At 39.2% G+C, this 12,028-nt stretch overlaps 2 protein-coding genes across 2 annotated transcripts; both read right to left on the bottom strand.

Annotated features, from left to right (window-relative positions):
* Nucleotides 1–1,015: 1,015 nt before the first annotated feature.
* On the bottom strand, nt 1,016–1,867 carry LOC122982940 (transcription factor HES-5-like). The gene is made up of 2 exons (XM_044352585.1): nt 1,718–1,867; nt 1,016–1,628 (listed from the first exon to the last, which is right to left on the bottom strand). Exons 1-2 carry the CDS (start codon nt 1,784–1,786, stop codon nt 1,212–1,214), a joined length of 486 nt encoding a protein of 161 aa, XP_044208520.1. The 5' UTR covers nt 1,787–1,867; the 3' UTR covers nt 1,016–1,211.
* A 2,050-nt stretch (nt 1,868–3,917) lies between these two features.
* On the bottom strand, nt 3,918–9,081 carry LOC122982789 (taste receptor type 1 member 1). Its single transcript, XM_044352347.1, has 6 exons — nt 8,798–9,081; nt 7,699–8,023; nt 6,852–7,607; nt 6,533–6,751; nt 5,965–6,085; nt 3,918–5,277 (listed from the first exon to the last, which is right to left on the bottom strand). Exons 1-6 carry the CDS (start codon nt 8,986–8,988, stop codon nt 4,352–4,354), a joined length of 2,538 nt encoding a protein of 845 aa, XP_044208282.1. The 5' UTR covers nt 8,989–9,081; the 3' UTR covers nt 3,918–4,351.
* Nucleotides 9,082–12,028: the final 2,947 nt, after the last annotated feature.

Here is a 12,028-nt window from a genome sequence, read left to right as displayed (position 1 = left end):
ATAAAAAGATACAATCGTTAAAAAATGGTTGAGTCCATATTTACATGATTTATGAGACAGAAAACTCAAAAAACTTCTCCTTAAAGTGAAGATTTTCCTTTTTAAATAAAGAAAATGTGTGTCTTTAGTGCCAGTTTTCATCACAAACATCTGTTTAAAGCTTGTCTTTATTTTGAAGAAGGTCACGTGACATGTGGTTCAGGAAGTGACAGCACATCAGGAAGTGTTTGTACATACAGTGCATAATACTAGAGGTAAAAGTAATGTTCACACTTGCAAATAAAAACAATCATCTGCTTTGATTTAAACCTCATGTATTAGGATACAGGTCAATGTGTATTTAAATTATATTACTTCAGAGCTCAAAAACAACAACATTAAGACACAAGCAAGTGTTGAGTATCTTTTTTTTTCACTAAATTCATAGAAAACAGGTATCCATTGGAATTTATGGATCTGCACATGACAATATGAATTTTATCTCCATTTCACAAACAACACTCAGATGGTCCTTAATTGTTGGAAAAAGCATCAAATTCAACCTTGTTTAAGACTAAATCAAACCACCAAATCACATGAAAACACACACAAACTGAAGTCATGTTTATTGAATACACTGTATTCAAAATTAATAGATTCACACAAAATTTAAATAGAAGTAAAAATGTATTTAATTGAAATAAAAAGTTAAGTTACAGTAAACACTTAACATATTGTTCACCATAAAATCTTATTTCCAATATGCAGCTTTTTTTTAATAATACATTATAATGAACAGCACACACAAATGACTTCTTGCTGTTAGCGGCTGTCTCTTCCCTTTATTAAAGGAAAATAAGTCACAATAGACATGTTCAGTTAGCCATGCTAGTTTCAAACATAATTGACAAACTTCAAACTTCTCAGCAATTTTAACTTCACACGATGAAAACATTTTCGGTTACATAGAGTAACAAAACACTGCTAATAACATCACTGTGATATATGTTCCCTGGAAGGAGAAGTTTTGCATGAGTGGTGAACGATCTCCATTGTGAACTTGTTATTACAGTGAGGCAACAGAATACCTATTACACATCTTCTCATCAATATGATGAAACAAAACACTCAGTAACACCATGAATGAGCAGGCTGGAAATGCATATTTCCTACATATAGTGAGGGAGAGTGTAGCTCCCCTCAGGTCTCACAGTGTCTGTGTGTCAGAGTCTCTACCAAGGCCTCCATACGGGACCTCTGCTGCTGCTGCTGCCGTCCTGCAGCGTGGTGGGCCTGAGGGTGGAGCAGTCTGGGGAGGAGCTGCTGGCTCTCTGGGCCTGGAGGAGCTGCTGCTCCTGCTGCTGGAGGCCCTGCAGAGGAGTGACAGAGGCCTCCGTGTTGGAGCCGGCAGACAGGAAGTGCAGAGAGTCCCTCCAGCAGTGAGAGTAGCCTTGACTGTAGTCGCTCTGGCAGAGGCCCGGCTGCAGCTGCTGCCTTAGGAAGCTCACAGTCATCTCCAGGATGTCGGCTTTCTCCAGCTTGGAGTTGGGCTCTTGCTTGTGAAACTCTTTCTCCAGAATGATCTTGAGCTGCTCGATGCAGCTGTTGATGCGATCTCTGCGCATTTTCTCCACAACAGGTTTTCTTAACTGAGGAAGAGGAGATAAGAAAGTAAGTTCATGATTCAAATCAATAATACAAATGCTATCTGACTGTTAAAATCCCTTCTGGTACTCACTTTGATGTTGTCTTTCACAGAGATCCTGATGTGGTGACCAGAAGAGTCTTTGGTGGAGCAGGGAGCCATGTCTGTGCAGGTGAAGTGAGCGGCTTCTTCTGGATGACGGTGTTTGCTCTGATCTCTCTGGAAGAGTCTCTGCTCATTTTATAGTGAGATATTAGCATAACAAGGTCTTGTGACTTGGCAGGGCTGGGATTCATAACAATGAGAAACACATCAATAACTCAGAGGTGGAGCTGACACAGGCTGGCCAGTAGAGATAAAACCAGTCCTGAGATATATATCAGACTGAGAATGATATGCTGTCAGTCTCTTATCAGGGGGCTGCGCTTATCTCACCCTCCAGTTACACAGGGGAACACGGACTGCAGCTCCTGATGACGACCCAGGGAATAATTAAAGACAGGAGTTAATGCAAAGGTGGCATCCAGAGAAAATTTATTAAAAATGAGCATGTTTTTGAGATTTAATTAGATGTGTAAATTCATAAAAACTTCTGGGATTAATCCACATTTTGGGAACAAAGATATTTCTTCAACTTTACATTGCAATTGTTTGGACATTTCAGATTTTTGCTTTGCAGTTTTTCTCCCTTCAAGTTCTTTGAACATCTTCTAGTGTCACTGTTACAAATTAAGTGTCCTAATGAGATGACACCTTTTAGAACATTTTACACAAACTAATAATGATGTGAGGACTTTAATAAAAATGCAGTATTGCAATATTGCTCGACTGTGCTTTCAAATGAGACCACTAGAATATGTTGACTCCTGCTGATACCATATTTCTGGATTGTGGGACATCTTGGGTGTCCCATTGTAGTATTTTGTAAATCTTGAGACCAGGCTTTTGATTTTCAGAGGATACATCCATTTTAAATACCATGTGATGATGAATATTCATTTTCCAAAAATGAAATGGACCAAACAGCTTGTGGAATCAAACTTTTTGCACTTTACTGTGTGTTCTTTAGGTGCTGACAATAAAACTCCTGCTTGTTCACCCATGGCACACTTCGATTGTTGATGGAGGGTATTAAGCTGTGAGTGGACAGACAGACTGTGGGAAAGCCAGGCTCGGACTCTACTCACACATCTACTGGTCAATAGGGCTGACCTCCCAGCCACAAAAGGCCTTTTCATCTCTTTTCTCAAACAACAGCTAACAGCAGCACTGTGACTGTGTGTGTGTGTGTGACTGTGTGTGACTGTGTGTTTGTGTGTGTGTGTGTGTGGTTTCACACAGCCACAAGACAGGTCAATTGTGCATTTATTTAATATGCAACAAGATTTTACCCCAATGTTTTGCAATTCTGAAACTTTTTTTTGGTAACCAGCTCCCACTTGTTGATGAATCCCTGAAAATATGATCATACCACTTGTTTTGTTGTCAACTTTTTTTATTGTTTAACAAGGAGAACAAACAACATATACAAACAATTACACAACAATTAACCCCCACCCCTGGCAGCAACCCAACCCACATTACAGTTGGCTTTAGTACATCAAAATGGAGAAGAAATTAAAGGAGATAGACTATAGTATTTAGTATTATTTAATTAATGGTAATTATCAGTGTGACAGTCCCTCATGCAGCTGGCAGGGGGCGCTATAAAGGATAAAAGCACAATACCTGTTGATTCTCTTCAAAAGCAAACTCACACATACATTTATTTTGTGTCCATTAGTCGACTGCCCGCTTGGTTTTCCTCTTCTTCTTCTTCTTCTTCTTCCATGGGATATAACTATATATAACTGAAATTTATGTTGATAATCTTCCATTGACTCCTTTATTTAAATCGGCTGGTCTGTTATAGTGTAGTGTTATATCAAAGGATCTGAAATAGATAGATAGATAGATAGATAGATAGATAGATAGATAGATAGATAGATAGATAGATAGCTAGATAGATAGATAGATAGATAGATAGATAGATAGATACAATGGCATATAATTCAACTATTAATTAATTATAAAGCTAAAAGCTTAAAAGGACAACACGGGATAGATAGCTGATCTTCAAGTCAGGCAAGTTAAACATATGCAATAACAAAACACACACAAACAAACTTGAGTTATACAAACAAGCAAATCAAACCTTTAATTGACTTTTCATCAACTGTCTTTAATTTTGCTTGTGGAACTCTTGAAACAGTATTATGTCTAAATAATATTAGTTAAACTACCTCTTGTTGCATATTTATGATAATCTGATAAGACTAAAATAGTTGGTTAAGTTGCCAGCAACTGAAAAACAAAATCATTTCATAATAATAACTTCTCTTTCTGCCTTCTGACCACCATCACTCACTAGCAGGCAGTATATTAACAATTACATCACGTACATGGAGATCTTTTCAGTCTGCATTAATTCCTAAGCTGTAAATTAAAATGATTATCTGTCCGTGAGCAAGTGTCTCTCCAAGCACCAGAGTTGCTGATCTGTAGGTAAGCATGACCTCTGACCTTTCTAGCAGAGGTCTAGTGTAATAGAACTTAATTTGTACACACAATACACATTTTAAACTCTGTTGTCAGAGAAAAATAAAAGGGAAACTCTGTTCCCATTATTTTTCCTGGTAGGCCTTCACTGTTTGTCACTACTTTTTATCAAATTAAATAATTACATCTTCATTTTTTACTCATGGTATACATCTGAATGCAGTTCTGGAAATGGGCAGTGGTGTTCATTTGCGGCCTCAGGACAATAATATAAATCTTGGGCAGGAAGTAGCCCCAAAGCACGGCCAGAACGCTGAAGAGTATGGCAAAAACGTGTGTGGCTATGGTGAACGGGCCTCTGCTGATGTAGTAGACAGTGAAGAAGCTTATCCAGGAGATCATGTACACCATGAGGCTGAAGGTGACACACTTGGCCTCGTTATAGTTGGCTGGAAGGTCTTTGCCCATGTAGCTGAAATAGAAGCAGAGGATGCTGAGCAGTGCTACATAGGTGGCCTCGAGACCTGCACCAGGGGATAGGGTGTTACTGCACTCCAGGACAATGCTGTCCGTGTAGAAGTCAAGATCCTGGGATGGCTGTGGAGGGTTGAGGGCCACACGGACCACAGAAATAAACAAGATGATGACAGACACCAGGAAAATGGTAAACTCTGGGCCGTGTTTTTTGGCCCATTTGTCATAGGCCGGCGGCAGCTTGGATGCAAATTTAAAAATGCAGACCACCTGGAGGGAGCGCACAGTGATGCAGGCCAGACACACAGTGAAGCTGAAATTGAATAGAGGTTGCTTGAGGAGGCAGGCCAGAGGAGACGGCTGGCCAAAATGGCACAAAGAGCTCATGGCAGCGGCAGTCAGGGCTGCCAGCATCAGGAGGCAGGTGCGGCCTCCAGCAGACTTGGCCACGGGCGTGTTCAGGTTGAGCAGGAGGATTAGTGCAGTGCTGGAGGTCATGAGAACACAGGCGGCCAGAAAAACGAGCAGGGCGATGGAGAGGGGGTCGTCCCAGGCGAGCAGCAGGACGGTCCTGTTCAGACATTGCTCGCTGCCTGGAGGAGACCACTGCTCTGGCAGACACTGCTGGCATGTAGTGGACTCTGAGGAAGAGAAACAACACAGAAATACACTGGGATGTAAAAACTGGGTTAAAATTTGTTCAAAATGAACACTGGTAAGGCATCACAAGATAAAATGTCTTCTAGAAGAGAAAACACAGCAGCATTTGTTAGAAGTTTTAAAATACAGGTTGTTAGGCACAGTGACACATTTTATTTAAGCTCTTGAGTCTGTTTGGCTCCTAGTGTGAGTCCTCTGCACCACCTGCAGGTCAAACTCACACACAACAACTGAAAATACTGCTCTGTTGGAGGGATGATATTTTGATCACTTTCTTCCTAAATTGTAAGTGGAACTCAATAGAAAAACAATCTTAAATAAATAAATTGTAAAAAAATGACTAAATTACTTGAAGGTGTTTTAGTAATATCAGTAGAATAACCGTCTCCTGTGTTTGTCAATCAGTGTGATCTCTGTCCTGACTGGTGGAGTGATATATCTGTCGATCACCTTTGATGATTTCTGTCCTGCACGTATTCACATATTTTTTTCCCTTTTCACAAATAATTTTGTTCTATAAATTGCTGAAACTTTGCCTGGCCAGCCCCCAAATATCTATTTTGTTATCTATTTTGTTTCTAACTTCATCTCATCTTCATCTTCTTCACACCTGTCCAGTTGTTCTTTTCTTTTGATTGTTTTTTTTTTTTTGTGTGTCTTTATATTACCACTTATATTGAGGAATGTGGCGGAGGGACATTCCTCGCATTCAAAGCAGCACGTATGGTGCCCAGTCAGCAGCTTCTTGTGGCCTTTCTTGCAGGGAGGAGTGCAGATGGACAGCGGTACCTATAGACGCAGGCAACAGGGAGGAGACTGCATTTAAAATTAGAGCAGTTACAGATTAACAATTCATGACTACATGCAGTAGGTTTGTAATAAAAACTCAATCCACTGGAATATGCATTTTCAATTGCAATTGCTTATTATAATTTGGTGCTTTTGGATTATTTCCCCTCCAAAATACATTGAGAAGGCAGCTGAACAAGCAATTTACTCCAGAAATTTGTTTGGATCTTTCTGACATCTGCACAGTTTTTTCCTATATATTCACAATTGTGTTATCATTTCATAGCCCCTTTGCAGATTTCTCACTTATGGTTGGACCATATCTGCACCAAATGAGAATTTGAACAGAGAACATCTTACAAAAATATTAAAATGCACTCATTAGTACAGTGAACAACAGTTTACAAGCACAACACTGTATTCCAAAATACTCCATACTGGTCTTACTGATCTTGAAGCTCCACTGTTGTGCCACTCAATTTGATCTTCATCAATTCTCAATGTAATGGGATCTGGGCTAAAAGAGCCAACCACTCTGAGAGACCAGTCCTTCCCCGTCCAAACCCAGGTCACAATGTCATATCCTGTGGGTGGGTCACCATTCATATCAAAGTACACAGAGGTGTTGTCCAGAGAGAATCTCACTTGCTTGAGCCACGGCAGAAGCTGAGAAAGAGAGAAATGAGGAAAAATCAGTGCCGAACAACAAGAAAATGGTTCTGAGAGATTTTCCTCTTTGGTAAAAACACAGTTCACGTCTGCTCACCTGCCATGGGTACATATTACTCCTTTGGCACTGTCCAGAATCACATCTCAGTGCTTGGTGCAGAGCATGCGCCACAGCATACACTGCTTTATACACATTGACGGAAGACGTGATGTCATAGTTCTCCAATGAGAACTTCTTCTTGGCGAGGGTGTACAGGTCTGTGCTCTGTAGACAGTCGTTGCCATCAGAAACGTCCTGTGTGTTACTGTGTTTCATTGAAGCCTCAACAACCTTTCTCTCAAACTCCTGAAAACCAGATAGGGATGCATTTTTGACGGACATGCCGAGCACAGTGCCGATGACATGGATCCCAGGTATGTCTGATATAAGAGTAGCCACTGACCAGTCCTCCGTCCCAATCCACACCTTCTCTGTAACGTTACGCTCAATAACATACGGGAAGAATTTACTGAGTTTTGACTTGCTGGAGAAGAGCACGATGGTGTTGACTTTGGTCTTCAGTATGCCTTCCACCAAGCTCCTCATGGTCGGGATTGTGTCTTTGCTGTGCGAGGGGATGATTCCTTTGTAGGCGATGCAGATGCCGTGGTGTGGTGCTTGCTCGGACAAGCTCTTCATGCCATCCAGGCCGTAGTCATTGTCACTGCCTAACAGTGCAATCCAGGTCCAGTTGAAACGAACCAGGAGCTGGATCATAGCTGCCACCTGGTTCTTGTCACTAGGAATTGTGCGGAAAAAGGCTGGATAGAGGTACTTGTTGCTCAGCTTTTCATTTGATGCTTCATAAGAGATCTACAATGGAGCAAAGAGGATGTAGGGAATGATCCAGTTGTGTATGACAGGTGGAATGGGTAATATTTCAAGAGCCATGAGTAAAACTTACTTGTGGTATGAGATAAGCCCCCAGTAAAGCAGCGGGGGTTATAGATTTGCTGCTGCTGTCCGGCCCAATCACAGCCACGGCCCTTAGACTGTTGTTATAGTTTGGGTCTGTGTCTCCTTCTGTCCCAGGTGTAGAGGTCCTGTGGTGCTGCTGCAGCAGGTCCAGGGTGGCCAGGATACTGGCCGGTATCGAGCAGATGTCATACAGCTGGTAGCCCAGCTTGATTCCTGGTAACAGAGTCTGAGGTCCGGTGCTGTTATTGATTTCCTCCACAGCAAATCTCATGGCTTGCATCAGGTGAAACCCATGTTTGTTGTTTCTACCTCTAGACAAGGTAACATTTAAAGGACAGGTTCACAATTTTTCAAGTCTGTCCTAAAACAAGTGAGGTGCTCAAATGAACATCGACACATTTTTCTTGCTGTAATCATTCCTCCTGTTCATACTGGCCATCAAGAGATGCCTTTATAATGAACTTTCAGTGTAAGTGATGGGGGACAAAATCCACAGTCCTTCCATGAAAAAAGTATTTAAAAGTTCATTTAAAGCTAATATGAAGCTTCAGCCGCCCAAATTAGTCAAATCAAGTCAATATCTTTCAAAGTTATTGTCTTTTTAGTGCAAAATTCCCTCTTTTTGTCACTTTGCAGCTGAACAGGAAAACACTGTCCATCGAGACACAAAGAGGGAAATTTTTTTACTAAAAAGACTGTAACCATGGAAGATATCCACTTAATTTAGCCTCATGTTACCCTACTTTTAAACTTTTAAATATATTTTTTCTCAAAATGAGGGCTGTGGATTTTGTCCCCCATCACTTACATTATAAGCACATTTGAAGGAGATCTTCTAAAGGTCAGTATGAACAGGAGGAATGATTACAGCAAGAAAAACCTGTTTCAATGTTAATTTAGGCTCCTGATTATTGTTTTAAGACAGACTTGTAAAGTATCCAAAAACAGTATTTGCTTGTGTGAGTGTGACAAATAAAACCTGTGAATCCTTGAATCCTTTGACATACAATAACGCTCCAGATAATACAAAGTAAATGTATTTGGGTTGCAATTGATCAGTGGAGTTTGCTGTCCAGTAAACTTACTTCTTGCATGGACCAAGAGCAGGCAAACCATCACTTGGTCCATCTGTGTAGTGCAGAGGGAAGAGTCCAGCGATGAGAAAGTCGCCTTGCAGCTGCATTCCCCGTCCCTGAGAGACGTAATCCAGTTCCCCATCAGCTAACTGCAGCATCAGCCAGCCTAAGGAAAGAAACAAAGCACCGCTCAGATCCATTTACCTCGACCTGCACACGGCTGCTGTGGGTGCTCAGTGTGGCTTGCAAAACGGATCAGGGGCTGTTTTTCAAAGTGTGGATTGTTCCCCATGTTGTTGGGAGGATCACTTTTGCATCTTTCCGGGAGGTGTTGGTTCACTGAAGGTTATTTGCATGTCGGATTTGTTTTTGTGACTGTAGAGTTTCATTCCCATTAAACTGAACTGCATAAATGTAATAAGCCATGAAAAAGGAGACCGGTGTTTTTCCATTAATCTTGTACGAGTGACATGCAACTGTTAACCAGAAGAAACACAGACACTTTATGGCTCAGTGCAGATCTATCAGCCATAAAGCTGCTGCTGCAGTGTCGGCACTGGGTTAAGACAAGTTAACTGATCTCTCAAAAAGTTTCATTCAAAAAATAAAGTTTTAACGGAAACTCTGATTCACATCAGTTTTAAAGGACTTTGTACATAATACTCTTGGTCCTTGTTTGTGTTGTTGTCACTTGAGGTTTCAAATATCTGTAAACACCTTGACAGGATCATCTGTTCTGATGGCTCTTTAATTTAGTTTAGTTTTTAGTTTTAATTTTGAGAAGTTCACAGCACTCAGTACACGATGCTAAGAAGCAAGAAGAACAAAATATCACATTTTGTGAAAGGAAGGTTCTACATACTTAGGTTCAATGCAAATATTAATCACAAAGATAAGCTTTCTGTCTTTAGATCTTCATCAGGGCACGTTTGTCAAAAGTGCTCTCTTGTGAGATATATTAGTTGACCTTACTGGCATTTCTGATCAGATTTTACATGCAAATGTGAAGTTTTTCCTCCTAAGAATTTTTGTTTTTGTTTTTTCATTAATAGCTTATGTTTAACTCAGGGCCTATATAGAAATAGCAATTTCAAACACTGGCTTTCGCTATAATCAAAGTCAATTATCTCATCTCACACCTGAAGTCAATTCATAGGAAAAAATGTTTTGATATACAAAATGTCCTCTGATCAGAAAATTGTTTTTACTCTTCACTCATAGCTGTCTAGGGCATTTGACTATGATGTTTTGCTTTGTTGGACATGATAAAACTAAGTAATTTACACTCAAGCAAATGGTCATTCACCTGAGCAGCATTGGATGATCTATAACCTGCTGTATCCAGCTCATTATTTGTGCGACAATATCATTTCCCAATTTCACATTTTGATTGATCGTAACCAGAGAAAAGAAAAGTAAAATAAAATCAGTTTTCCCACTAACAGGCTTTTTCACATCAGACACTTTCACTTGTCTTAGCATGAAAGGAACAGATGCAGTAACGCAGTAATAGTCACGAGCAGTGCTGGATCACTCCTGGTTTACCTGGACTGGTCTTCATTAATTAATGTTATTAGTTATACTTGTGTCTTTGCTGCATAGTTAAAATGTTTGTCATGAAACAGGCTTGTACATGTGGGGCTGAATTTGCATTCTGGTTGGTATTTGAGGCTCGTTTTGTTAAGTACACCTGTTGCACTGACAAACTATTTGCCTGACACCCACCTGCGTCCAGGACCCCAACCCATTGTTCTGACAGGAAAATTGTGCATTTTGTCAACCACAGTATTATGGAGGCAAATTGACATGTAAATGTCCATGTTTGTACAAACACAAACATTTGAGTGAACATATTTGCATTGTGTAAGCTTTCAAATTTTAAAAGAAAAAAATATTTACCAATAGCTCTTATGATCATTTCTGTTCAAACATGAGGTCCATTCATTAACTGCACATCTGCAGTAGTTGTTCAGTCAGAGCTGAAAAACAGTAACAACTGATTGTTGAAACAATAAATAAGGAACACTGATATAAAGAAATATAGCAAAGTTAGAAAATCATAGCGCACACCATTTCTAAACAATAACACAAGTGTTCAATGACCCACTATTACAAAAGAATTGATTCTGACAGACTTTAACCAACTTTTCTGCAATTTCTGGAGGATTTAAAAAAAAAACAACTTAAAGACTCTGTGATTATTTTAAAAGGTTTATTCTCTTTTTCTTTTGAATTAATTCCGCCGTTCACCTGCTCTTGGGATGATATGTTACAAACGGCTACTCCAGTTATGTCTTTTTTAAATTTGAAATGTGATTTGTTTATTGTGGTCTTTACTATGTGAGTATCATTTACCATTTTATTGAATGGACTATTTACATAGATACAAACTCATGTATTAATATGTCAGAGTGATATTTAAGGATGGAAACATGTGGTAACTAATGAATTTCACCACCACTGTCAGACTTTATTGTTTATAAAGGATTTCATATTAAAATACTGTGTTTATATGCCTCTATATGATACACTGATCAGGATTATTAGTTAATTAGTTAATTTATGAAAAATTATGTGTAGTCATCAGCTCTTACAGACAGTCTTAATGTGCTGCTGACAGTTTTTACTCTAAATTGTTGTATCATACCAATTTATATCAGTGTTTTTACAAGCTACAACATTATTTCAAATTTAATGACTGAATTCATTACTTACTTAATTTGTTAGCTGGCTTGTTTAGTAATAACATTACTATCATCATCATCATTAATAATAACATTACAGCAGTTTAAAAATGAAGTAAATAATAGCCAAATGTCATATAAACATTGTAGCATTCATTCAAACAAAAATAGAATAAAATCAACATTAAATAAAGAAAGCCATAAGTGGACATTAAGAGCTTTTTTCCAAGTAGTAAAAAAAGAAGAAGAAACCAAAACCTAATAAAGAAAGAGACAAGAAATAAAGCAGAGATGCTGTATTGATACATCCATTGATTATACACTCACTGAGCACTTAATTAGGAACACCTGTGCAATCTAATGCGATCCAATACAGCAGCTCTGCCACAAATTCTATTTTTACACACTGAAAAATTCTTAGTTTTTGTCTCCTTTATTAACATACAAGAGGGCGGCAAAATATTAGGAACACTTTTCAATATAATGCACTCCATTAAACCACCAACCACTACAACCTCAATAATAAACATAAAGTATATTTATCACCTTTCTGACA

Source organism: Thunnus albacares, chromosome 5, assembly GCF_914725855.1.
Source record: "Thunnus albacares chromosome 5, fThuAlb1.1, whole genome shotgun sequence".
NCBI lineage: Eukaryota > Metazoa > Chordata > Actinopteri > Scombriformes > Scombridae > Thunnus > Thunnus albacares.
The sequence above is the reverse complement of the archived record's forward strand: the minus strand, read 5'-3'. Positions and strand labels throughout refer to the sequence as shown.

Coding starts and splice junctions, on each gene's coding strand:
- LOC122982940 (XM_044352585.1), bottom strand. CDS start 1,786: ATGGCTCCCTGCTCCACCAAAGACTCTTCTGGTCACCACATCAGGATC. Junction 1,629..1,717: donor CTGTGAAAGACAACATCAAA/GTGAGTACCAGA, acceptor CCTCTTCCTCAG/TTAAGAAAACCTGTTGTGGA.
- LOC122982789 (XM_044352347.1), bottom strand. CDS start 8,988: ATGGATCTGAGCGGTGCTTTGTTTCTTTCCTTAGGCTGGCTGATGCTG. Junction 7,608..7,698: donor GGGCTTATCTCATACCACAA/GTAAGTTTTACT, acceptor GCTCCATTGTAG/ATCTCTTATGAAGCATCAAA. Junction 5,278..5,964: donor CACATTCCTCAATATAAGTG/GTAATATAAAGA, acceptor TCTCTTCCTCAG/AGTCCACTACATGCCAGCAG.